The 26,791-nt window shown below is 48.2% G+C and overlaps 2 protein-coding genes across 4 annotated transcripts in view; one reads left to right on the top strand and one right to left on the bottom strand.

The window, feature by feature from the left end:
* LOC311587659 (ATP-binding cassette sub-family A member 17-like) overlaps positions 1–13,383 on the bottom strand; it is a 71,741-nt gene extending 58,358 nt beyond the window's left edge. Inside the window, exons 1-5 of the mRNA XM_084764721.1 lie at positions 12,935–13,383; positions 11,319–11,405; positions 10,281–10,542; positions 4,686–4,813; positions 3,408–3,573 (exon numbers count right to left, since the gene is read on the bottom strand). Coding sequence (XP_084620847.1) covers positions 3,408–3,573; positions 4,686–4,813; positions 10,281–10,542; positions 11,319–11,372 — 610 coding nt within the window. The 5' untranslated portion in view covers positions 11,373–11,405; positions 12,935–13,383. The remainder of the gene's footprint in view (positions 1–3,407; positions 3,574–4,685; positions 4,814–10,280; positions 10,543–11,318; positions 11,406–12,934) is intronic.
* Positions 13,384–14,067: 684 nt separating this feature from the next.
* Positions 14,068–26,791, top strand: part of ABCA3 (ATP binding cassette subfamily A member 3) — a 60,013-nt gene continuing 47,289 nt past the window's right edge. The window contains exons 1-2 of one of the 3 annotated variants that reach the window (XM_084764718.1): positions 14,068–14,341; positions 23,786–23,997. The gene's annotated coding sequence lies outside the window, so the exon portion shown is untranslated. Of the gene's footprint in view, positions 14,342–16,709; positions 16,727–23,785; positions 23,998–26,791 lie in introns of those variants that run through there. The other 2 variants (XM_084764719.1, XM_084764720.1) reach the window with 2 other exon arrangements.

Below are 26,791 nucleotides of genomic sequence, written 5' to 3'. Positions count from 1 at the left end.
ACCAGAATACCAAGCATAAGAGCAAAGACTGAAGCGACTGGAAATTCAGGTGGATCCGGGCTAGACATGCAGACAGACAGCAGCCGGAAGGTGTTCCTGGAAGCCTTATGAGACGGCATGGGGGACAGAGAGGAGCTACCTTGGAGAGCCTCGGGAACGGAGCAATGACCAGGAAATGAGTTCTGGCAGGAAAACAAGGCATGAGACCCACATTCTCCCTTCACTCTCTGGCTCCGTGGGCAGAGCACCTGCTCTGTAGTGCTGATGATCCCGTAGACACAGTGTGCTAAACTCAAAGCACTTGGAAGACACAGACTTTCTGATTGGCTTGACTGCTGACTAACTAAAGGATTAAGTTTCTGTATTTTTATTTTTATATTATAAATAAAGTTTCTGTATTTGGCTGGCAAGCCACAAACATTGTCCTTATCATTAGCAACCCTCATTTCAGCGGCGTAGTTGGGGTATCAGGATCCCCCTGAGTGGGAGATCTGCTCTAGTTCCGGGCAAGGGAAACCAGCCTTCAGGGAAGAGTAGGTTAGCCCTGTGGTAGAGGGTGACCACTGAGCTCCCTTGTCTAGACAAAGGTAGACATCCAGATCTTTCAAACTGGAAGAGGGAAGGACAAATTACTGGTGATGAGTCCTGGATATTGCTGTGTATTGTTGTTTGTTTTCACTACGCCAATTATAGGATACTGTCTAGAATCAGAGTAGGTACTTGAGTGTTCAGGCTTGGATTCCAGTAGGTGGGATGCAGGCCCAAGGCGCCAAGACGATTGTGTGGCCATCCCATCATGAGGTGTTGATGATCAACTTCGGGAGAATAGTTAATTGCTTAATTGGTGTTCATGTTCAACCTCTCACACACAAATAAGGAAGCCAAGACACCTAAATGAATTGGAGCATGTGTCCTTTGTGGGCCCTCACTCAGGAACATGTTGCTTCTGCTTCATGTGAAGGAAAGAGCATCTCAGTGATACGCCATTACTTCTCCACAAGTCTGAAATTGCCAGAGAGGGAGCTGGAGGCCATCATGGTATATGCATGTCCAGGGAAACTGGGTCCCAAGAGGGATGTCTGCTCTGTTAGATACAGTTATGTTCCTTTCCATAGCAGACAACAAGACGACAGAAAGAAGACACCAAGAGAAATTCTCCTTTATGCTTACTGGAAAGTTCCAGAACGTCAGCACAGAGCTCCCTGCAGAGAAGGGTTATGGTGTCTGGGCATCGCTACCCAGCCTCAGAGCCATACGTTATCCCTCAGGACAGAGGAGATCCTAGGAACATCTCACCTTCTGATTTTAACGTTATCTCCCTACCCTGAGCAAAACAGGGAGGGGAAGGGCACGTCTCAGGGTATGATTCCAGAGCGGGAAACAAAAGTAGAGATCGGCACAGCCAGCTAAGACCATGAGAGCTGAAAGAAGAGGCGGCTAGTTTTCTCCTGCCCGTTGTGGATGGGCAAGGTGGATGGGATTAGAACCAAAGAGAGGTCTAAGGATGCAGAAAGAGCAAGTAAAATCACATGACCTATCAGCCGATGCAGGGGTCATGTGCTCGGAACTCCCTCTGCCTGCCACCACCTCCATGTGTGTGGAGGGTAGAGGCCAACCTTCCGTGTTGCCTCCCGAAAAGCCTTGCTCAGGCACCTTGTTATTGAGACGGGGTCTCTCACTGGGTGTGGGAAGGACTGTAAGCTTTGTCCCAGGTGAAAGCAATCCTGGCGGGCTTTGCCCCCAGGAAACACCACGGATACACGGTGACGGACTGAACGGAGCCATCCTGGGTCTGAAATTCAGGAAGTGGACCTGGGGACTCCAGCCGGGCTATTGTGTTTCTAATCGAACATCGATGGGGGCAGGGATCCTGACCCAGACCGGCAAGGCCCGAGAGAGACCCAGACCCGCCATTGCATGGCCTGAGAGAGACCCAGGTGGAGGAGAGAGAAGGCTGCAGTTTTTGGAGCAGGATCGCAAGTGGATTTGGGGAGAGACCAGCTTACAGGCCAGACCAGTGTGCAGGCCAGAGACACCTAGGGACCCGTCCTGTGGAACAGATACCGGAAGGTTTACTCTTGTTTCCCTTTAACCCCTTTTCCCTCTTGTATAGGATAGCTGGATTGTACAATAAAGTCTTAATTGTTAAGAAACACAGCCAACAACTGGGATCTGGGTATCGCTAATTAGGCTAGGCTGACCCCAGGAATCAGCCAGTCTGTGCCTCCCAGGGCTGAGACTGTGAGCATGTGATAGCACAGTGGGCAGGCAGGCAGGCGGGCGGGCAGGCAGGCAGGCCACAGCAGTGTAGATAGTTGGCTGTTCCTCCTTCATCAAATCAAAAGGAAAACAGTGTGCTTGGTGGGCAGTGAGTGAGGCAGGTTAGACACGGACAAATGGAACACTTGTTGAGCAGGATGGGTGTTCAAAACAATATAATAGACTGGGTGTGATGACACAAGCTTGCAGTCCCAGGACTTGGAAGGTGGCCGCAGGAGCATCAATAATTCAAGGTTATCCTTGCCTTCTGCAGTGAGTTTCAGGTCAGCCCAAGAGAGAGAGAGAGAGAAAGAGGCTAAAACAATAGGACAGGTTGGGAGGCAGCTTGCCGGTAGGACACTTGCTAGTTAGTGTATGTGAGACACTGAGCTCTGTCCCCAGTAGTGGAAAAGAAAACAAACAATAGAACAGGGCTGGAGATGCAGCTCAGTAGCAGAGTGTTATGTGGAAAGCACTGGCTGCCCCAGAAACACAGGGAAAGCCCACGGGCTCCCAACAGGCTACTTGAGAGCTACAGGGAGCAGGTGGCTGTGCTCAGGCAAGTGCACTGGTGTGTGCCAGATTCCATGGCTGGGTTCTGGTCCCTTACCACACCATCAGGCTGAAAGTAGTGTGACAGAAAGCGGGATGTGTGAGCGGGATGCCTCTCCTGGCGGTAACCTTGGTCCACCAAAGATGGATTCCCACACGGCATCCCTAACGATCAGCAGCACACGCTCGCTTTGGCAGTGCTAGAGCCCGAACTGTTTGTTGCATGCCAGGCAAGTACCACTGAGGCACATCCCCAGCCCAGCAGTAGCTTCCCTAAAATGAAAAGAAGAAAGGTTAAAAAAAAAAAAGTTTATCAACCCGGAAACCTACACCCCTTGTTCTTGTAAAATGCTTTCATATCTTCAAGCAGTTCAACGTCATAACAAACAATGTGCGTACCTAACCAGCTACTATACCTTACGTTGGAATACAAGCGTTTTACTGACCGCCACATTTTCCAAAGACAGCTCCTCGGACCGCTACTGAAAGGCTGACCTTGGCGAGCATTCAGTGAGCACAGCAGTATCACACATGAGTGGCACAGGGCCAAAGTGGCTGTGCCCGTGGTAACGTGACAGGTTTCAGAGTTTCCTCACCAGGGTTTCCTCCATCAGGGTACGTAAATTCCCGGGGCTCTTGGCTTAGATTAGGAGGGTAAAGAAAGGCCGTGCACCAGCCTTCCATCTCCTCTTGGAAAAATAAATGCCTCAGCGGTGATATGAAGTTCCTCTGGACATAACTAAAGCGCAGGTCATACTTAACCTGTGAAAAACAAGGAGAAAACATTTGGCCATGGTACAGGACTTGGCAGAATTGTTTGGCTTTCATTCTAACTGGAAGAAAGGCCCACACAGGCAGGTGTCCCTCCTAGAGCCACACAATGGTCTTCCCTGTATCTCTCTGCAAGTTATCCCTGGGACCAACCTGGGAAAAGAGCAATGGGCTCTAAGATACTCTGGAACCGGGCCGCCTAGACCTGGGAAAGATGCTTCATCTCACTTACTCACTACACCTCAGCTGCCTCACTGGGAAAGGGAGATGGATGTTAACGACTGCCTCTGAGCCATCAGCTGCCTGTAGGGTTACACAGCGTGGTTTCTGACATATATGAGCCTTTAACACATGCTTATAAGATACTGTTGGGTCTTTTTAAAATTAATCACAGTGCAAATTCTAAAAGCCGTTAAACAGCCTACACAGAGCAGAAGCCACACACGAGTGCTCTACTCATTGTGTACCACCCTGCTTTTCCCTTAGCCACACACTAGAGCTACCATACCTAAAGTCTGTGAGGTGAGTAGTAAGGACAATTAGCTGAGCCGGGCGTGGTGGCGCACACCTTTAATCCCTGCACTTTGGAGGCAGAGGCAGGCGTATCGCTGTGAGTTCCAGGCCAGCCTGGTCTAGAAAGTGAGTCCAGGACAGCCAAGGCTACACAGAGAGACCCTGTCTCGAAAAACAAAGCAAAACAAAACAAACAAAAAGACAATTAGCTGACCCACCTGGACAATTCTTGCTCCTCATCTACCCAGCTTCTCTGTTCTAAGCACTTTACCCGCATAATCCTGAAAACCAAGTCATAAGCCAGGCACTAATTAGAACTCTGCTACACCGGTAATGAAACAGAGATGCGAGCAGAAATGTTAGTAACTTCCCTGTCCGGTACTGAGGACAGAGACTTGCTCAGACCAGATCTCTCAACCAGTCTGAACGCAATAACGGAGAAGGCTGTAAAATATAAGCCCGGAATATTCACTCACTTCCTCTGCAAATAAAACAACAAAGCTACCGTAGAAGAAAGCTGACGGGTAGATCAGCCTGCTTAAACCCATACTCAGGGTGTAGTCAGTATGCTATAGGAAAGATTTTCTTACCACAAGTGGCAAAGGTTCGTTGCTGCTGTTGAAGACATGGTCAAAAACAATTCCCACCAGTACGTAGAAAGACTTGGGATCGTTAATGATATAGTTTTCGAATAAAGGCACTGAAGGAAAGCCTACAACTGCAAAGCGAAAAATCCAGTCAGTGAGTAACAGCTGGCCATGAGAGCAAGTGTTGTCATCACCCATCTACCTAAGGAGATGTCCGATTCCAGCTTATTACTCCAATCACGCAGCCATTCGGCAAACATATGAGCAGGGGAGAGAAACCCAAGAAATAACATTAGTTAAAAGGCGTAGTTTTTTTAAAAATCTGGGCAGTTGTGGCACATGCATTTAATCCCAGCACTCAGGAGGCAGGCAGACCTCAAGGCGAGCCTGGACTACACAGCATGTTCCAGGACAGCCAAGGCCACACAAGAAACCCTGGCTTTTGTTGTTATTCAGTTTAGAACCTGTGGTGGGAAGACTGACAGCAGTCATGTTGAGGAGGAGAGAGTAGTTCTTTTTGTTTGCTTGCCTGTTTTTTTGTTTTGTATTGTTTCTGAGACAGGGTTTCTCTGTGTAGCCCTGGCTGTCCCAGAACTCACTCTGTAGACCAGGCTGGCTTCAAGCTCAGAGACTGGCCTGCCTCTACCTCCCAAATGCGGGGGGATTAAAGATGTGCGCTACCACTCAGCTGAGAGAGTAGTTCTTATTAATTATTGTGTAAATATGTGATTGCAAGTACATGTGGAGGTCACAGTATAATTTTGTGGCGTTGGTTCTTGTGGTGGTTGGGATAGGAATGGCCCCATAGACGCACGAGGGTGAATGCTTGGTCCATAGGGCGTGGTCCTATTAGGAGGTGTGGCCTTGTTGGAGTAGGTGTGGCCTTGTTGGAGTAGGTGTGGCCTTGTTGGAAGAGTATCACTGCGGAGGAGGGCTTTGAGGTCTCCTATGATCAAGCTGTGCCCAGTGTCCTTCTGGTGCTACGGATCAAGATGTAGAACTCTCAGCTCCTCCAGCACCATGTCTGCCTGCATGCTGCTATGCTTCCCGCCATGATGATAACGGACTAAACCTCTGAGACTGTAAGCCAGCCCAAATTAAATGGTTTCTTTTATAAGAGCCGCCTTGATCATGGTGTCTCTTCACGGCAATGAAACCCTAACTAAGACGGCTGTCTTCCTCCACCTTTACATGAGTTGGAGGGATTGAGCTCAGCTGTCAGATTTATGCAGAAGCACCTTTCAGCATGGAGCCACGTTCTGATCATAACCCCTGGTTATATAACTTGAGATGGGGATAAGGCTTCATTGTCTGTTTTTAGTTGGGGAATGTTTGGGGAATGTTTGCTTATCGACCGAGGCACATTTATGGTGGGTTTTCTTCAAGATGCAGAATGAGGTGTCTTTTTTTTTTTTTTTAAGATTTATTTATTATTTACACTGCATTCTGTCCACACGTGTGCCTGCCCATCACAAGAAGGCACCAGATCTCATTACAGGTGGTTGTGAGCCACCATGTGTTTGCTGGGAATTGAACTCGGGACCTTCGGAAGAGCAGCCGGTGCTCTTAACCTCTAAGCCATCTCTCCAGCCCCATGAGGTGTCTTATCTCAAGACTTATGACTATTATCTCCTAATTAGAGTTCGACTTCCAGAGAGTTTTGAGGTTTTTTTTTTTTTCCTTCTCTTAACAACAACTGGCCTGAATTTGACTACAAATCTCATGATTACGTCTAGAGCATCATTCCTATGGTCCCTGAGGTGGGGGTGGGGCTGTTTCCTTCCACCTTAAAGAATATAGACATCTTGGGTCCCAGCTTTATGGTGAGATGGTCTCCTATTAGATGCACACTTAAACAGACCTAGGTCTTTCTTCTCTCCTTCTGCACCTCAGAAGTCATTGGTTGTCCTTAGCTCCTTAGCTGGGGGTGGGGCTTTTGAGCCCCTTCCCCTCCTAGAATGTTGAGTAGCTTGACTTTGTGCAGACAGTCACAGCTGCATGGGTCCATGAATGCTCTGCTCCTGGTGCATGGGTCCGTGAGTGCCCTGCTCCTAGTGCATGGGTCCGTGAGTGCCCTGGTCCTGGTGCGTGGGTCTGTGAGTGCCCTGGTCCTGGTGTGTGCTGAAGACACAGCTTCAGTCTAGCCTCCCCTGACCGATTCATAACCCTACTGGACATGGGTTTCTCTTCTAACACATGCACACTTAAGTTGGGAAAATAATATGCATATATGATGGTTTATAAGAAATAGATAGTCTGGGGTTGGAGAGATGGCTCAGAGGTTAAGTGCCACTGGCTGCCACTGAGTTCAGTTCCCAGCAACCACATGGTGGCTCACAACCTTCTAAATTGTGACCCGGTGCCCTCTTCTGGCCTGCAGGTGTACATGTAGTTAGAACACTGTATACATAATAAATAAATAAATCTTATAGAAAAAAGAAATAGATATTCTGTTTAATGAATATTTTTAAGGTTACACACCCAGGTGATTTACCTCTTTCATCAAGAACTGTCTAGGTTTTTTGTTTTGTTTTGTTTTGAGACAAGGTTTCTCTGTGTAGCCTTGGCTGTTCTGGACTCATTTTGTAGACCAGGCTGAGCTCCAACTCACAGCGATCTGCCTGCCTCTGCCTCCCGAGTGCTAGGATTAAAGGTGTGAGCCACCACACCTGGCCAGGTTTTTTAAAACTTAGTTTGCCATCTATTTAGTTCTTTCCGTCTTTTTTTCAGAGCTGAGGACCGAACCCAGGGCCTTGTGCTTGCTAGGCAAGCACTCTGCCACTGAGCTAAATCCCCAACCCCCTTATTTAATTCTTTAATGCACTGAAGGATAGACTTAGTGTTTTATCCATATTTTCTTTGCAACTGGAGGATTTTTCCAAATAACCTAGTCTAACCACAATTACCTCTTTTTCAGAATTTCCTAGGAAATATCTCCTTATAGTTTTATTGCCTCTAAGCATTGTCCCTGGACAAATTATCATAACAAGGATGACAAGAGCTGCTCAGTGGTTAAGAATGCTGGCTACTCTTCCAGGGGACCTGGGTTTGGTTCCCAGCATCTATATGGCCACTCACAACTGTCTGTAACTCGAGTTCCAAGGATTCAGATGCCATCTTCTGGCTCCTGTGAGCATAAGGTACACAATCTGGTACTTAGACATACATGTCAGAAAAACACTCATACACATAAAGAAAATAATTTGGACAGGTGTGGTGGCACACACTTTTAGTCCCAGCACTTAGACACTCAAGACTGGCAGATCTCTGTGAATCCCAAGCCAGCCTGGTCTACATAATGAGTTCCAGGACGTCAAGGGCTATGTAAAGAGACCTTCAAACAAACAAACAAGGGGACAGCAAGGTGCAGACTAGCTTAGTTTGGTGTCAGTCACATGATGTATGTATCCTGAGGCCAGGGCAGTATAAACACCACCGAAAATAGATGGGCTGAGAACAGGAGAGACTTAGCCCCCCAAGAGAGATAGTCTATGGTATGAAAAGATGTCCACCACCTACATCAAACTATTATTACTTCTAGCACAAAAGGTTTGCCTACGAGAGGGGTATGAATTAGGAGGTGTCTAGAGGATTTGCAATTAAAGAAGAAAAGGAAAACTTTCCATCTATCTTTTTATATTGTTTGAAAATTTCAGCACAAAAATTACTATATTTATGGGCCAGTAGATGGCTCAGTGAGTACAGGGCTTCCCGTGTAAGTGTGAGGACCTGAGTTCAAACCTTCAGAACCCATGTAAAACCCAGACACAACGGTATGAGCAACTGTAATCCCAGTGCTCCTCAGGGGAGATGAAGGTGGAGACAGGAAAGTCCCCCCCAAAACTCACAGGCCAGTGTATTAGCCAGGGTTCTCAGGAGGAACAGAACTTACAGAATGAGTAATTACACACAAATGGTGGTTTTTAATGTATATGGTGTCTTCAGGCACACCAGAGGGGGGATGAGATCCCGTTACAGATGGCTGTGAGCCACCTAGTGGGTGCGGAGAATTGAACTCAGGACCTCTGGAAGAGCAGCCGCCTGTTTTCTTAACCACTGAGCCATCTCTCTAGCTCTGACATATGGTACATATAAAACGAGGATTTATTAGAATGCCATACAGGCTGTGGTTCAGTTAGTCCAACAACGGCTCTCTACTAATGGAAGGTCCAAGAATCCAATAGCTGTTCAGTCCACGAGGCTGGAGTTCTCAGCTGGTCTTCCGTATCCACCAGAATCCCAAAGAAGTAAGCTCTAATACCAGTGAAGGAACGGGCTTGCCAGTCGTGAGAAGGAGAGTAAGCGAAAGAGACTGGCCCGGGAATGGCTGGTGGGTGACTCTCCAGGCAGCAAACTGTCTCTGTCATTTTTTTTTTTAAATTTGGAAGCTGCTAACCTGCACTTCCTGTTTACTCAGGTAATTAATTTTACTCCTTCTCAAGAGTCTCATGGGGTTGAAGACCAAATAGTTTAGTTTCACAATTAAGCTTAGTTGTTTAAGGCGTTAAGATGTTTTTAGGTCTAGATAGATGTTTTAAGTTGACAGAGATGAGCTATGATAGACATTGAATGACATTCAGAATTTTAGACTCACCGAGATAGGAAAGTGTTTTCTTCAAAGGTTGCCAAATACAAACAGCCAAAACACTATGAATGTAACGTTAATATAATTCCTGATTGTTCTGCGGTTCTTCTTGCTGTATGTAGTTTATTTTATGTATGTGTAATAATATAAATGTATATATAAAAAAGAAATAAATAATAAAAAATTAATTTTAAGAAAGTGACCCACATGAAGAGGGTTCTGGAAAAAAAAAAAAGCACAGAGAAAAGTAGTACAGGACGAAGCTAGAGAGAAAAGCAGAGCACAGGCCAGACAGCCTGTGTATTGGGAAGCCGTGGACCGGTGGAAGCGGGGGATGGGCAAAATCCTCGTGACCTTTTGAGGATCTTTCTGCCTCTGTTTGGAGATGGGTGACAACGGGAAAAGAGAAGCAGAGAAACCTGCTGGAACCTGCGGGCAATTTCAGTTCTTGATTAGTCAGAGATGTGTACGGAATTAGCAAACCAGAGCTACTGACTAACAGAAGACAACGGTGTCATGATAGCCAAGTTAAAAATAAACAGCAATCGAACATTTTAATTAGCATTTAAACATTGTGATACAAGTATACAAGCCTCCAGTGTGGTCTGTAAAATAATAAAACTGCATCATGGGCAGATTTCCTTAAACTACCACCTCATACACTCTTTAGGATTTGGAGACCCCCACATTTTGAAGCACTTTTGTAAGAACTATTTTGTGTGTTGGGGAGGGAGGGCTTCAGACAACACTATAAAAATGCCCTCCCAGGATGGCATGATGACATCATGACGTCAGCCAAACTGACAATCTGAGTTCAATCCCCAGGACCCACAGGAAGAAGGAGAGAAATGACTCTGGCACACACACACACACACACACACACACACACACACACACACACATACACACCGACACCCATGCCCACAATAAGTAAATGTAATAAAAACATTTTAGTGCAACAACAACAACAACAACAAAAGAAATGCCCTCCCTTATCCCTCCTTCTGTCTCACCTTCAAAGTCAACAGCAAAGGTTTTTTCTACCATTTCAGTCACAGCTTTCAAAGTTTCGCTTTTGGAAGGGATATAAGCCAACTGATATTTACTTTTCAGAGGGTAGTTATAGAAAAATACTGGCAGCAGGCTGATATCAACTGCTTGGTAGTTAGTAGATGATCTGTTTCTTGGCATACTATTGAAACGAAAATACAATACAATTGTAGAAAACAGTAACGGCATGACCATTTCCAGGAGTGTTATCAGGGTCTTCCGCTTCTAGAACAGAGACAACAGCTGAAAGTTAAATCGCAGACAAAACTCAAGTGTTAAGAGTTCTTTTGCTTAAAACCCTGAGGCTGGAGAGAACGTCTTAGTACGTCCTTAGCATACGTGGAGCACGATCCCCAGTGAGCCATCAGCACCAGATGTGCTGAGTCACATCTGTAACCTCAGCACTCAAGAGGCTTGAGGGCAGAGAGATCAGATCTCAAAAAGCAGAAACAAAATCCTTATTCATTCCTCCTTGCCCCCCTTTCACAAAACACAGAAAAAGGGGAGAGGCAGAACGAGAGCGAGCTGGGCAACCCCACTTAGCCCGTCTATTACCATCAGCGGCTAGAAATCAAGGACGCCGGCTGCATTTACAAATGACGTTCTTAAGTGTTCTTCAGCTCGTTATTAGTGACAGTGACGCTGACTGGACAGAGTCTGAGACAGGCCTCTGGACATGCCCGTGAGCATTAACTTTCATTAACCGAGGTGAGAAGACTTGCTTACTGTGACCAGCGCCATTCCCTAGTTAGGATCTCTGACTGTGTACACACACTGCCCTCTGCTTCTTGACCTTGGATGTGATACAACCATCTAAGATTTCCCCGCCATGCCGATAGCACATGGGCTATCCTTCAACTGGGAGTCAGGACAAACCTTTCCCCCTCAAGTTACTTATGGGTGTTTTATCGCACCAACAGGAAGAGAAACTAACACTGTAACTTATACACGCAGCTACTCCTGAGGACCTACATCTTCCCCACAGGTAAGCATGCCGGTACCTTTAAGATGAAATTCTTCCAGAGAAGAAGTTTTAGCTTCTTGAACACTGCCATTTTTTCCCCCTCAGCTGAAGAAGAGGCTCACCACTAGTCAGGAAACAAATTGAGAAAGTTATTATGTATAACACAAAGATGTTAAGAAGTAGTCAGCCAGGCACGGTAGCGTACTCCTTTAATCCCAGCATTTGGGAAGCAGAGGCAGGTGGATTGCTGTGAGTTTGAGGCCAGCCTGGTCTACAGAGTGAGTTCCAGAACAGTCAGAGCTACATGGTGAGATCGTATCTCAAACAAATAAAGAAGAGACTATTCTTTTCACTCAGTATATTAACTTTCTTCCTGTGGGCTTTCAGAACATTGTCAAGTTACTTTCTTTTCTCCTGTCGCTCCTTCTCAGTCTTTTTCAACTGATTCTTCCATGTCTCCTCAGCCTGTAAACCCTGAGGGACTGCAGGACTCAGTCTCCTGGACTTCTCATGCCAGCAACACTCACTCCTCAGGTGACCTCACTTAACCTTGATAAGATCCAAGAGGTACATTTGGACTTTGTCTACTTTGATTTCTCTAGCTTGCAATTTGCCTCAGGCTCTTCCCCCCAAATATTCAAATGTCTGTACCCACCCCACTGTGTTTTATCTCAAAACTGACCTGGCCTATTCAGGGTCCTCCTAAAACAAATCATCCTACTGTCTTCTTCACCTCAGATCATACCAGTCCTAGTCTTTGAATTAAAGGTTATTATTATTGCCTTCTCTTTTGAAGCCTAAACATAGTTGTCACAAACCTGTTGGTTCAAACTTTGAAATAGTCCCAGAATTTGATACCTTTCACCACCTCAGTTGTCACCCCCACCCCCACCTCGCTTTGTAGAGCACGCTGGCCTCCAACTCACAGAGATCCAGCAGCCTCTGCCTGCCCAGTGCTGGGATTAAAGGCGTGGCCACCGCGCCCGGCTGAAAGTACTGTCTTGAAAGAAAAGAGATTACATTCTTGAAGAAGCCGGTTGAAGTAAAGTTCCAGTCGTGTAGTTTCCCACACTTTCCGGCATTAACGGGAATGACATTTTGCTTTGGAGGAATGTCGGAGGCCAAGTCTTTGGTAGATGTTTGCAGCACACCAATCAGAATCCCCACCTCGCCTTAACGCCCCCTTCTCCCCCACCACTCGACGCCCCGAAAGCTCATTATAGACAGGTTATCATATTACCGTTTCCGTGCCAGGCATTGTGATAATCACCTAAACACACATTTTTTTCTTATTTCACATTTTTAAAAAAAAGTGTGGGTGGGAAGGAACAACAACCTTTGAACTTGCTATTGTTATTTCAATTTTAGGAATAGGAAATAAAGGTTCTGAAAAGTAAAATGACTTGAATACACTAGCGATAGGTCTAGAGACCTGAAGCCAGGTCTTCGTGACTCATTTACTCAGCAAACTTGGCTAGTGCTGCTTCTAGTACGAGGTGTTCTAGGACCCCAGGGAACTGAGCATGTGCCAGGCAAGGGCTCTTTCCTCAGGGACCCCCAAGTTCTGGGTTAACCATACTGGACCCCAGAGAGCGAGAGGTTATGACCACAACGAAACTGGCATCGACTCGGAAGTCACGATGCCTGGGTTACCTTAATGGTCCAGCGGATCTGGTCTCTGCCGCTCTCCGCAGCCCGGAAGCCGGGGAGGGCTGCGCCTCACTCACCGCCGGCGCCTAGCCAGTGGCCGCTGGACCGCCAGCGACGACTGTTGGCCCCGCGACGCAGTCGCGCCACGCTCAACCCGGTGACCCACTTCTCCCGGGCCGGCCGCGCGGCTGCACAGACCCGGCTCCAGGAGCCTGTGATTCCACCGCCATCCCTCCTGCCTGGGCCAAGCCAGGACCGTCCGAGGGCACGCGGACGCTCGCACCCTCCTGGCAGAAAGAACCACAGCCCACTGGCGAGCCTGCCTCCATGTCTGTCTATTGCCCGCAGAGATCCCAATCCTGTCTGAGGGGACCCTATCGCCCCCAGTCTCCTGGCCGAAGGCACCAGGACGCCACAGCCTTGTGCCTGAGGAGACCACATCCCTGAACACCGATCCCCACCCTCCCTCCACCAGGACTCTGTTCTCCCAGCCACGCTGCTGTGCTGGGTCGTGACTCTCCCACCCCTGCGGTGCCGTGACTCTCTTTTTACGCGGCACGCGGTGTGTGTGACCGCAGGAAGCTTTCCTAGACCTGACCTCACCAGGGCCTTGGATGCCTTCTGCTCAAGCTTAGAGCAGAAAAGCAGCGCCTTCCCTAGGTGACAGGAGTGAGGTAGGGGAGAGGGCCCTGAGGAGAAAAAGGAACTCAAAATAGTAAAAACCCGCTGCAAAAGTGAAATTTTTGATGTTCCATCCTCAACTGCGTTGAAACACAATTGTCCAGAGATAAGCTTCAGGCCCGCGGTCCCCGGGGCTCAGAAACCCCAGACTAACGCCTCCTGCTGGACGCGGACCAGGGCGTGATGATGCACCACCAGTCGCGGGCGTGTGGAGAAAACCCGCAGGGGCAACCCACCACGCACGCTCAGTACAGCCCCACGCCACCCCACCCCGCACACGCGCGCCTACTAGAGGCGCGACCTCCGAAGAAGACTGCGCAGACGCGGGATCCCGAATGTTGAACTGGGAGGAGGTTGGGGGGGGGGGGCGCACGCGCGTGTCGTGGAGCGCCCCCTGTCGGAGCTGTGCAGCACGTGCGAGGCACTGCGCAGGCGCTGAATCCAAAACTTAGGCGAGGCCGAGCCCACCGGGAGCAAACCCCGGGCACCTGCAGGGGCGGCCCACTGCGCACGCGCCGTCCGACGCGCCCGCCCCCGCGCCCCCCTCCCTCCCCAGGAGCCGGAGCTTCCTGGTGCGTCCTGCCACCCGCGCGTGTCGCAGGCGCTTCCTCCCCTCAGGGCGGCCTCAGCTGTCAGCGCCGGCCGCAGCCGCCCCTGCAAGGCTGGAGCGGAACCGGGAATCTATGAGAGGGGACCCGGCGGGAGAGCTGCGCCTGGCGCTGAGGGTCGGTGAGTGTCACTAGGACCCGTCACTCGCGCGCTAGCTCCGGGCTCTGAGGTTTCCCGTCCTTGCCGGTGTCTCCGCTCTGCTAGGGGCAGCGCCCCAAACTGGGGCCTCCGAATTCCGAACCCCTGCCTACCTCCGCGACCTGCGGGTCCCCAGACCGTCCGCGCGGGTTGCAGCAGGTGTTGCTTTGGGGCATCCTCGAGGTTGGGCGTGACCCTGGGCGCGCGTGAGCCAGCACCGATTGCCAGGGTCGTTATGGGGTCCATTGTGCGGGCCCAGCAGGTGGACAGACAGCCGCCGCCCTCCGGCGTGTCTCTGGCTGCTGCAGCGTAGCAGGAGGGCCAAGTGCTCCCGGCGCACCAGGGCAGTACTGGCACGGCGTGGGATCCCTCCTAGCCCCGCCACCTTCATTTCCACGAACTTTAGCGTAGAGTTCAAAGGGTTGAAGTTGGCGAAGCCCCCAGTGTGCAGACAGGACAGGGAAGGGGGAACCACCGGTGTAGGCTATGGTCCTGCAGCTGCTGTGCCCAGGGGCAGGTGTGTCTCTGTGTTGGTGCTCCAAACTTTAACCAGCCCCTGAAGGGTAGGGACGCCTTCTGAGCCTGGGTGTTGGGTAGATGTTCCAGATGTTCCGGGTGCTTCATGCATGAGAGAGTCTGCTTTCCTAGTGTGGCCCTTCTGGGCCTTGTCTTAGAGGGTATTTCTGTCTGTCCCTTTGCTTCCAGGCCTGGAAGATTCTTGAATCGTGGATAGGGACTTGATGTTTGCTCATCAGGAGCTCTCAGGAAATGCCCTCAGAATGAGTGACTGAGGTTTTGTAGTACCAACGTGGAGACCCAGGCGAGGTTTAAGGAAATGAGTTCCACCCTTCTCTCCCAGGCAGCCTTATTTCGGTCAGAAAGTTTTGTTATTGCCCTTGGTAAGCTTGAAAAGACCGAAACCCTTTTAGGGAGCTTGCTTCATGGGAAATGGGGGGCAGGGAGGAAGAAAAGTTGATTAAAATGGATGCCACGGGAATCTTCCTCACCCAGCACCCACGTTGTTTTGAATAGAGCCCTTACAAACAGATAGCATCTTCCTCTTCAGGACAGAGCAGCCCTTGGGAGTGTGACAAGGTAGCTGGAGTTGTTTTTAGCAAGCCACTAGCTCTGCATGGCTCACCGAAACTGTTTTGACTCGGTCCTGCCTTAGCCTTTTCTCCTCCAGTCCTCCAGCTCTGCTTCTGGCAGCCAGCAGCAGGCTCCTTTGCTAGTGCATCTGGATCTACATTCTAGAACTCTGAGGAATGAATACCCATCACTCCTCAAATGGGCAAGGCTCCAGGCATGATTCTGAGTCATTAGATGGTCCCTGGTCTTAGAGATCTTAGCATGGCACTGCTTAACTGGCAAGAAACCGGCCTAAAATAACAATGGGGCTGACAAGATGGGCCGGTGGGCGAAGGTGTGTTTGACGATCAAACCTGGCAGATTGAGTTAGATCCCAGTGACTCTAGGAGAAGGAGAAAACAAACAACTGCACGTTGTCCTTGACATCCATGTAGACACCGTAGCATAACTTGGCCCCCATCACAGCACAAATACATAAAGGGTTCCTTTTTAAAAAATTTTTTGTAAGAATGAGGTAAGTGGCACATGACATATCCAGAATAGATGCCACAGGTGTCTAGCGGAGTGGTTTCCATCAGGGGCAGGAGAGCTGCATGTTAGAGTTAACCAGAGAACGGTTCCTGTGCCTAGACCAGAGCCTATGGCCTTCGTGGTAGGCCTCAGGCATCAGTTTCTGTCCGAAAACACCCTAGAAGGTTCTGTTTCACCTGAAGGTGAAGAACTCCTGCCTCTCAGAGGCAGCGTCACAGAGGGCCTGGCATCAAAGTAGGCCAGGAAGGATGGGGTTTCATCAGGTAGCACAGTAGGCTGGGTGATAGTCAGAGCAGACTGCGGCACACTCTGTGTGCAGAGGGAAAGGCCTGCAGGCCCGCTCTTGGTTTAGTGCCCATTCCCCTTGACTTGCTCAAGGCCTGGACTCAACAGCCCAGTGCTCACCTTTGCAGAAGCGTGCGTATTGAGCTCCTTGCTGCTTTCCTTGTTACAGGAGATCCATGGTTACCTCTCTGGGGACGCCTGTGGCTTCGTTAGCTCATTTCCCATGCCCAGGCAGGCAGAACAGCTAGCTAGCTATCCAGGGAATGGGACCAAGGCTGCAGCGCGGGGATTGGACAGAAAGCAAGCAGCAGCGCACATTTTGTGGAATTCGCCTCATAGAACCTGCCTTGGGGACACATCTTTGGCCTAAAATATATATACCTTGCTGGTTCTCACCAAGAGCTTCCACTTCTAAGGAAACCACCATTGCCTGGGATCAAGCTCTGGATCGAGTAGGCAATGGTGAGTGTTATGTTCCAGAAACTGCAGTCCTCTACCTGGGCCAGCAGAACAAATTACCCAGTGTCAGACTGGTTTCGTAGGGCTCTAGAACAGAGGCTGTGCCTTGTAGGCCATCATCACCTCATCCACACAAGGGCCACAGTGTAAACAAGTCATCCCCGTACTTTTTCTTGTGTACTGCTATATAGAAAAGAATTGAGAGTGTCAGAGTTATTATTAGACTACGTATGTGTGGTGTGTATATAATAGTGAATCCTGATGATTTAATCTAGAAATACAGATTAATATAGACCTTTTAAAATATTTTATTTATTATTATGTACTTATTATTATTATGCATGTACACCTGCAGGCCAGAATAGGGCATCAGATCACATGATAGATGGTTGTGAGCATCCATGTGGTTGCTGGGAATTGAACTCAGGACTTATGCAAGAACAGTCAGTGCTCTTAACCTTTGAGCCATCTCTCCAGCCTGAATATAGACCTTTTAAATATAGACCTGAATATAGACGTGAGGTGAGGCCAGGTGGTGGTGGTGCACGCCTTTAATTTTGGCACTTGGGCCAGAGGCAGGCTGATCTTTGAGTTGGAGGCCAGCCTGGTCTACAGAGGGAGTTCCAGGACAGCCAGGGATACACAGAGAAACCCTAGCATTTGAAACCTGGTTCTAAGTCTGCTGATTTCAGAAGCCAGCTCTTGTTGAGGGTACAACAAACAAAACACACCTTGTATAGGCACAGATCTGTGCCTCTGGGTCTGAGTTCATTTACCTGCCAAGCAAACGCTTGGGGTGGATTTAGGCTCTGTGTGTCTGTGTGTCTGTGCCTGTGTGTCTGTGTTGGCAGGTAAAAAGGAAAGATACAGATTCTGGTCTTGAGTGCTTTTTGGCATGTACCTGCATATGTGGCACTTACATAGCATTCGTGAAAGTGTAATATTAACTATTTTATGTTTATCAGCTTTTGTTGGTTGGTTAGTTTTTGTTGTTTTGGTTTAGTTTTTGTTTTTGTTTCTTGGTTTTTGGAGACAGTGTTTCTCTATGCAGCCCTGGCTGTCCTGGGACTCCTTCTATAGACCAGGCTGGCCTCGAACTCACGGAGATTCTTCTGCCTTTGCCTCCCAAGTGCTCCACCACACCCAGCCTGTGTTTATCAGCCTTTAAAAATTAATTAACTAATTAATTGACACCCTGACTGAAGTTCCCCCTCCCTCCTATCCTCCCATCCTTCCTGCCACCACGCCCATCCATCCTCCTCCTCTTCTCTTCAGAAAGAGAGGCCTCCCGTGGACGCAAGCCAGCCTTGGCATACCCAGCTGCAGTGAGACTAGGCACATAGTGAAGACAGATGAGGCAGCCCCGTAGCAGGAAAGGGTCCTAATGGCAGGCGGCAGTCAGAGATGGCCCCTGCCCTTAGGAGTCCCACATGAAGACCAACCTGCACAACTGTAACACATGTGCAGAGGACCTGGGTCAGTCCCATGCAGGCTCTCTGGGTGGTGGTTCAGTCTCTGTGAGCCCCTGTGCAGCCCAGTTAGTTGGTTCTGTGGATTTTCTTGTGGGGGAGCATTTCGAGACAGGATTCCTCTGTGTAGCCTTGGCTGTTCTAGACTCACTTTGTAGACCAGGCTGTCCTTGAACTCACAGCGAACTCTGTGCCCCTGCTCCGGAGTGCTGAAATTAAAAGGCGTGCGCCACCACGCCTGGCTGCTTATCAGCTTTTTATTGCTGTTACAAAAACTTGAGGCAACTATCTGGCTCATAGTTTTAGGGGTCTCCCCCCATGATCAACTGGCCGACAGCTTTGAGGCCTATAGTAAGTAAGGTGGGGAACCTTGGTGGGGAACATGGGCAGCTGAAAGCTGCAAACAGCGTGGTTGGGTCCCAGAAGAGTTCTCAAAGGTGTCCCAGTGGTGTGAGACCTCCTTCTAGGCCCCACCTATTAAATGTTCTGCTAATAGTGCCAAGCTAAGGCCTCGGCCTTTAATACATGGGTCTGTAGGGACACCCAAGATCCAGACATATAGCACATCACATGCGTGTTCGCCGGGGTTTTGGCATGAATTGTTTGAAAGTTGTAGTTCTTGTACCTTGTCACTTTTTCCTTGAAGGGACAGGGACAGGTTTGAATGTGGAGTTTTTGTTAGGGAGAGGGTTTCTTCCTTTCTTTCTTCCTTTCTTTCTTTCTTTCTTTCTTTTTTTCTTTTTTCTTTTTTTTTTTTTTTTTTTTTTTTGCTGCTTTTCGAGCCAGGGTTTCTCTGTGTAATCCTGGCTGTCCTAGACTTGCTTTGTAGACCAGGCTGGCCTCAAACTCACAGTAATCCGCCTGTGTGCTTCTGAGTGCTGGGGTTAAAGGTATGCACTACCACACCCGGCTAGGGAGGGGGTTTCAAAGGGAGTCTGTCCATAGATTTGTGTGTGTGTGTGTGTGTGTGTGTGTGTGTGTGTGTGTGTGTGTGTGTGTATGTGTGTGTGTGTGTGTAGGCCAGATATCAACACCAGTGTTTTCTTCTATTGCTCTCCACCTTATTTTTTGAAACAAGATCTTTCACTGAACCTGGAGCTCATTAATTTGGCTGGACTGGCTGGCCAGCAAGCCCCAGGAGTCTCCTGTCTTTGTGCCCCTGTCCTGGACTGGCTTCTACCCCAGCACTGGAGTTACGAACACACATTCTCATACCCAGCTCTTTGTATAGATGCTAGGGATCTGAGCTCAGGTCCTCCTGCCTACACAACAGGCAGTTTACCCAGGATCATCTCCCAGCATGAATGTGTTTATTTATTTTTAAAAGACTTATTTGTATTTTATATGTGGGAATGTTTGTCTGTCTGTGTGCCACGTAGAGACCTGGTGCCCATGGAAGCCAGAGACTGGCATCAGACCCCCTGGACCTACTGATACAAACATGAGCTGCCAGATGGGTGCTGGGAACCAAACCTGGTCCTTAGCAAAAGCTGTCAGCACTCTTAACTACTGAGCCATCTCTCTAGCCTCTTTTTTTTTTTTTAAGGCTATTTCACACACTGTTGTTTACATATACATTTATATTATTACACCTAAATAAAATAAACTACATACAGCAAAAAGAACCATGAAACAATCAATAAATGTTAGATTCGTAGTGATTTGACTATTTGTATTTGGCAAACTTGAAATTTAAAAAAAAATTTTTTTTTTAAATTTTTTTTAAGGGTCCAGGTTTGGGAATTTCATGAAAGAAACCCACCCCTCCCCCTTTTCAAATTCCCCAGCAAGTCCTAAGCTAGCGAGCAAGCCTGTGTCACAAAAGGTGCTTGTCTTGTCATCACTTCCGAGAAAGCTGCAAAGTCTGTAGAGCTTTGGTCAATCTTGTTAAACTTTTTTTTGCTTGTTTAAGATTTATTTATTTATGTATACAATGTTCTGCCTGCCACAAGAAGGCACTAGATCTCATTATAGATGATTGTGAGCCACCATGTGATTGCTGGGAATTGAACTCAGGACCTCTGGAAGAGCAGACATTGTTCTTAACGTCTGAGCCATCTCTCCAGCTCCTCTTGTTAAACTTTCTGTCATACTTGATTTTTTTATTGTGTGTGTGCGTGCCTGCGTGGGGAGATCAAAGGACGTCTTATGAGAGTCAATTCTCTCCATCCACCATGCAGAGGTTCCTAAGGATTGAGCAGGCCCTGGGAATTGGCAGCAAGTGCCTTTACCTACTGTGCCAGCTCACTGGCCCTATCTCTTTAAAAAAAAAAAACACACCCCTGATAACATTTTTAAAAATGATATCTTGAAACATGTAAGCGTTATGCATGAGAAGCTTGTGTAAGCTCCTGAGAGGGAGGCTGCTACAGACAGGCTCTCCCAGGATGCCACAGCTACTGCCCATGACTGGCAAAACCAGAGTTTGTCCATGTATTCAATATTCATAAAGCTTTTTTTTCTTATTTCTAGAGAATACAGGAAAATTTACAGTCATGTACTGCCCTGTTCATTCCAACTGCTAAGGTTCACAGATGAGGGCCATACCCTAAAATGTGCCTTTTTTTTCTCCCTTTTATTTTATAGTATGTATTTCATCTGCAGAATCCATTGCATTTGACATTTTACACTGTTTAAATAGCCTCAGAAAAAGATCATGAACAAAGGCAGAAGTAGAAGTAAGCCACAGAGGGCAGCTGGAGTGTACCGGTTGGCGCTTGCTCTCGGGGCAGTATCCAAAGCCTTGCATCTGCCGGGCATGGTGGCATATGATTTAATGCTGAAGAGGCAAGTGGATCTAGCCTGGATCTTGAAGGGAGTCTGTGTTACATAGTGAGTTCCAGGACAGCCAGAGTTACATGCTAGACAGGTCTTGTAGTAATTAACAACAACAACAAAAGGCTTTGGGGTCTACTTTCATCTCTGTCTCATTGCTACTGCCAGGCTCATGTCCATGTTCCAGAGTAACTTGCTGTCCTATATGCATACATTAATTCATATCCACTCCAGGATTTTGTGATACCATCTGTGGTGGTTTGAATGAAAATGCCCTCCACTCCCCCACCCCATAGGCGCACAGGGACTGGCATTATTGGAAAGGCTTTGGACATGCGGCCTTGTTGGAGCAAGTGTGGCCTGGTGAGAGGAAGTGTGTTATTAGGGTTGGGCTGCAAAAGCTCAAGCCAGGCCCAGTGCCTCATTCTCTCTTGTGCTGCTTGTTGATCCAGATGTAGACTCTTGGCTCCTTCTCCAACTCCGTGTCTGCCCGCATGCCGCTGTGCGTCCCGCCATAATGATAACGGACCAAAGCTCTAAACTTGTAAGCCAACCCCAGTTAAGTATTTCCCTTTATAAGAGTGGCTGTGGTAAGCCAGGCAGTGGTGACACATACCTTTAATCCCAGCAGAGGCAGGTGGATCTCTGTGAGTTCCAGACCAGCTTGGTCTATACAGTTAGTACCAGGACACCCAGGGCTACACAGAGAAACCCTGCCTTGAAAAACAAAAACAAACAAAGTTGCCATGATCATGGTGTCTCTTCACACCCTGACCAAACTGTCTTAAAGTAATTTCTACCAGTTACAAGAGAGACAAACGTATACAGACTGTAAACTCCTTGGATGGAGAACATTATTGTGTCCGTTAGTAAACCCTTAGCGTGATGTCCCAAACCCATCACAGTAAGCACTTGGAAAGTGTTTGTTGAATGAATAAATGCTTTCTGTCTTGTGTATCCTAAGAAGGCACTGATTCTCTCAACAAATGTTAAGTACGTTCAGTACACGTACACACACACACCCACACACACCCTCCCTTTGGTCCTGGCTGGCTGCTGGGAATTCTCCAGTTTGGTAATAGAATGCTTTCCTAAGAGCATCTCAAGTAGGGCAGAGTGATTCCTCACGCTGAAGGAAGGGCACTGAGTGTGGCCACGCTGCCCAGTAGGACACATTCCTGTGTGTGTGTGTCACATACCTATGATAGTATGTGACGCACCATGCCATCAGTCTCTTTGAACAATCTCAGCTTGTTCATGGCTTTATCAAGGTTCCTTTCTTCTTTAGGCGTGTGACTTTATGAAGGGAGGTGCACTGGCGCTGGGGCCATGACAAACACATGGCACAGTGGGTTCTCTGCCCGACACCATGTCCCTGTGCAGCTTTACTCTGTGGTTCTGAAGGCCCCTGAGCACCTTCTGCTCCACGCTTGCAGACATTTATGTGGTGCAGTGAAATCAGATGACAAGGCTCAGGGAAGCTACCATGGTAGAGCTAAGTGGTGGAGTTCTCGCCTGGTGCCAATGGGGCCCTGATTTCAATCCTGTCACTGGCTGGGATTCTTCCAGCATGCTGCTAGCAGAGGCGCCACAGTGCTCATGGGATGCATGACCCTAGTCCCTAAGCTAAGAGCAGTTGTGAGAAAGACCATTGACAGGACTCCTTCAGTCTGCCAACCGAGTTCTCAGAAATCAGCACTTGCTTTATACCCATTGGATCATCCACATGGAATACCAACATTGAAACACTCATTGCCTTGTGCAATGTTTGATCTCTTAACTGGAAGCAAACAAGCCTTTGGGAGTGAGGGGCTGCCTTCTCTTGCTGATTGTTTCCTCAGGGGCAAACTGAGCCCTCTTCAGTGGGACATTCTCAGAGGATTCTTGCAGGGGGTGGAAGGCTAAAGTGACCAAATGAGTCTTGGTGTTTGCCTTAGAGTAGCTGGCAGCTGTCGCCTCCCCTGAGGTTAGTCTCAGATCTTGGCCTTCACCACTTCTAAGTACTCTTCTGTGCCACTGAAGTGCTAACTCTAACTTCCTTCCCTTGCCCACACTCGCTTTCGTAACCAGGAAGTGTTCCAGATTTTGTAATTCCAGGATCTCCCCCCCCCCAAATGCCTTTGCTTAAACAGAACATGCACAAGTGTTCAGATAAGGCTTGTCAAGGACAAAGCAATACGCAGGGGACTGGGGAACAGTGGGAGAAAATTAAAGTGCTAAAGAGCCGGTGGGGCTGACTGTAATGTTGCGTTCTAGGAGAGATATATAAAAATGCTAAAGGCACGTTCAGTGTGTCTAGAATAGAAAACATAAATACATACTTTACTTATAAATATATAATGTATATAATATATATATTCTATATATAAAAGATAGAGGCGTGCAGAGGCTAAGAGCTCAGATTTAGAGGCCAAGACAGGCTGAGGTTCAAGCGCTGGCACAGCTTAACTCGCAGTTCCTTGGCTAGTACTTCCTTTTGGTCTCCATCTGTCAAGGATGCTAATACTCAGGAACCAGAGCCACCTCAGGAGGCCGTGAACGTAACGTGCCTGGCACCACTGAAAATATTCCTGCTGTAAAGCTCCGTTGTCAGAGCTGTTCTGTTTTACTAAGGTTCCCTCCTTTGTGCGTTGCTGGCGGGGATTGAACCAGGCTCCTTCTGAATGTTAGACAAATGGCTCTACTGCTGATCTGCCGTCCCTGTTCCCTGAAAACAGACTCAGAACACATTTTGTACTGTTTTCGCTTTTAACTTTGGTGAAAGGTATTCTGTGGTTACTTTGGAAATCATGCCTAAGCACCCTTCATCTACCCGAAGGTACCAGAGAGTCATGCCTGTGAGTCGCAGGTCCCTCCAGATGTCCCTCGAGACCTCAGCGTCCCTGCTCCCTAGGGCTACTGCTTCTCTCCAGGGACCCACCACCTCCACCTCGGAGTCCTCTGCGTAGTGCTGCTGTCACCAGGCCACTTCAGGCCACTTCACCTGTAGACTTGGAGGAACACCGTCAGCCAACCTCGCCTGCAACTAAGGTCGGTTTCTGGTCCTGCCTCTGCAGGCTGCTGAGGTGAACGTGTGTGTTCTTTGCTGCTCTGGGCCGGCAGGGAATGGGGACAAACAAGAGGGCGCTTATATTCTTGGACGTTAGCCGAAAGGGGAAACCATCTACTTCATTAGCCAGAGATTATTTTTATTTCATTTTTGAGACAGGCTCTCATGTAGCTCGGGCTGGCGTTGAACTTGCTGTGCAGTGCAAGAGGATGACCTTGAGCTCTTGACAATCCCGCCTCCGGGTGCTAAGATTACAGCATTTGCCATCGTTCCCTTTTATACAGGGTTTGGGATTAAGCCCAGAGCATGCTGCATGCCTCCCTGGCAAGCAGGCTACAACCTGAGTTACATCCTGAGCCGCAAAGCCCTTTGAACTGCGACCTTTGCGTAGCCTTTTCTGGTGGAGGGAGAAAATTCATCTTGTTCAGCCGGTCTGGATCGGCTTGAACCAGAGCCACCTGGTCCCCTTCTCAGCTGCACTGTTTATGGTAGTCTTTCATAAACACAGGTCAGGGAGGGAGAAATGGCTCAGTGGGTAACGGCACTGCTGTTAAACCTGATGGCCTGAGTTTGACCTCTGGAACCCACATAGAACAGGCTCCCTAAGGGGTCTTCTGACTTGCGCCTACAAACAACACGCACACAGAATAATAAGTAAAAATGTAATAACGTTAAAAAATAACCTCAGGATTTACCATGTCATTAAATCACTGCCCCTTTTTATCAGTCATCTATAGTTGTTTTTCAGGCCTTATTGGTAGGAGGTTTATTGCTGGTGATTGGTGGTTATGGGTTGGTTTTTTGGTTTGTTTGTTTGTTTTTTCAGACTATGTAGTCCTGGCTGGCCTGAAATTCACAGAGATCTGCCTGCTTTTGTCTCCTCTCAACTACCCCTAGCCTGGTGGAGTTTTGGGTTTTGTTTTGTTTTTTTGGGGGTTTTTTTGTTTTGAGACAGAGTTTCTCTGTATAGCCTTGGCTGTCCTGCAACTTGATCAGTAGACCAGGCTGGCCTCAAACTCAAGAGACCCACCTGCCTCTGCCTCCTGAGTGCTGGGATTAAAGGTGTGTGCCGTTGTGCCTGGCTTTGGTGAAGTTTTAAAAATATACTTCCCCCCGGGCCCCGCATAAACTGATGCACCAACCAAGGCCAGTGCACACAGCGCACCTAGACCCCCTCTTCAGACGTAGCTGATGGACTGCTCATGCTCCATGTGTGTGGGGAGGAGGGAGAGAGGGCGCTGCCTCTGACTGAGCTCTGGTGCCTGTGATTGATCACTGCCCCTTGGCGGGGCAGCTTTGGGGGCACACAGAGGACGGGGATGCAGGCTACCCCGTGAGACCTGATAGACTGTGAGCAAACAGTGGGGGAGGAGCGTCTACGGGAGGGGAAGAGAGTGAAAGAGGGAGGGAGGATGAGAACTGGAAGGAAAGAGGGAAGGGATAACAATCGGGATGTAATGTGAATAAGTTATAATAACAAAATCAAAATAAAAACACACTTATTTGTACATTTGTTGTTGTGGGTAGAGTACCCAACTCATACATGCTATAACAGACAAACCTCGCCTGGAGCCCTTACAAATTAAAATTATAAAAGTTTTGAGGTCATTTACCAAGTTGCCAATTGGCAACACTTTGAATTGCCATAGCTTTTTTTTTTTTCTCTTCATGTTTTAGTAGTGGGTGTGGTGGCTCCTGCCTTAATCAGGAGCTGGTAGCACAAGTTTAAGGGCAACCTAAGCTACACTGCATGACTCCTTCTCAGAAACATTCCATATTTTAAATTTGTGAAATTTCCTTACCACCTTCGTGCATAAATTAGTGTATGCTTTTAAGAGGTTAAGATTTTTAGTGCTAATGTTTAACATCTGTTTTCAAGATGTTTGGGTGTTTTTGTTGTTGTTGTTGTTGTTGCTGTTGGTTTTTCAAAACAGTTTCTCTGTGTAGCCTTGGCTGTCCTTGACTTGCTTTGTAGACCAGGCTGGCCTCGAATTCACAGAGATCCACCTGCCTCTGCCTCCCCGAGTGCAGGGATTACAGGTGTGTGCCACTGTGCTGGGCTTTGATTTCTGTTTTTAAATTGTATGTGTGAGTGTGTTTGTGTGTGTGTGTTCGCACTCTTGAGTGCAGGTGCCCTCAGACGCTCCAGGTGTTGGATTCCCTGGACCTGGACTTCCAGGCCGTTGTAAGCCGCCTGATGTGGATGCTGAGGATTGAAGCAGCATAGAGTCTAAAGTGACAACCTTTCTAAGTTTTGGTTTCACTGTCACTTGTTTGATAAACTCTTAGCAGATGTTTGCCTCCGTTGTGGGTTCCAGAATTAAATGTTAACATTTATATGTAATATAGGGGAGATGCCTTTAGGGTGCATTTTCTTATGCCAGGGGTGATGGCAGGTGCCTATAATTCCAGCAGGAGCCTGAGGCGGAGGATCACTGTAAGGTCAAGAGCAGCCTGGACTACATAGCAAGAGCCTATCCTAGTAAGGGGGATGTGAGGGAGAGGGGGGCTGGCCGTGTGTAGTGAAACGTGGCTTCCAGTACTTGTAATAGGAAGAGGAAAAACTGGCCCTTCCATTCAAGGAAGGATTAGTGTCTGATTACTGTCACTACCCGGCTGCCTGACCGCTGGGCTCCAAGGCCATCGAAGGCCGCAGTCCTAGCTCTCTGCTTTTCCCTTCCTCCCCACAGTCTTAAGAACGACCTGTAGCCAGGACACTAAGTTGAGTTTTCATTTCATTTCAGTTGGTTAGTTTATTGTGTGTGTATGGGCACG

Source organism: Acomys minous (assembly GCF_964271855.1).
Source record: "Acomys minous genome assembly, chromosome: 16".
NCBI classification, from domain to species: Eukaryota; Metazoa; Chordata; class Mammalia; order Rodentia; family Muridae; genus Acomys; species Acomys minous.
Note: the sequence above shows the minus strand (reverse complement) of the source record. Positions and strands in the feature narration are given on the sequence as shown.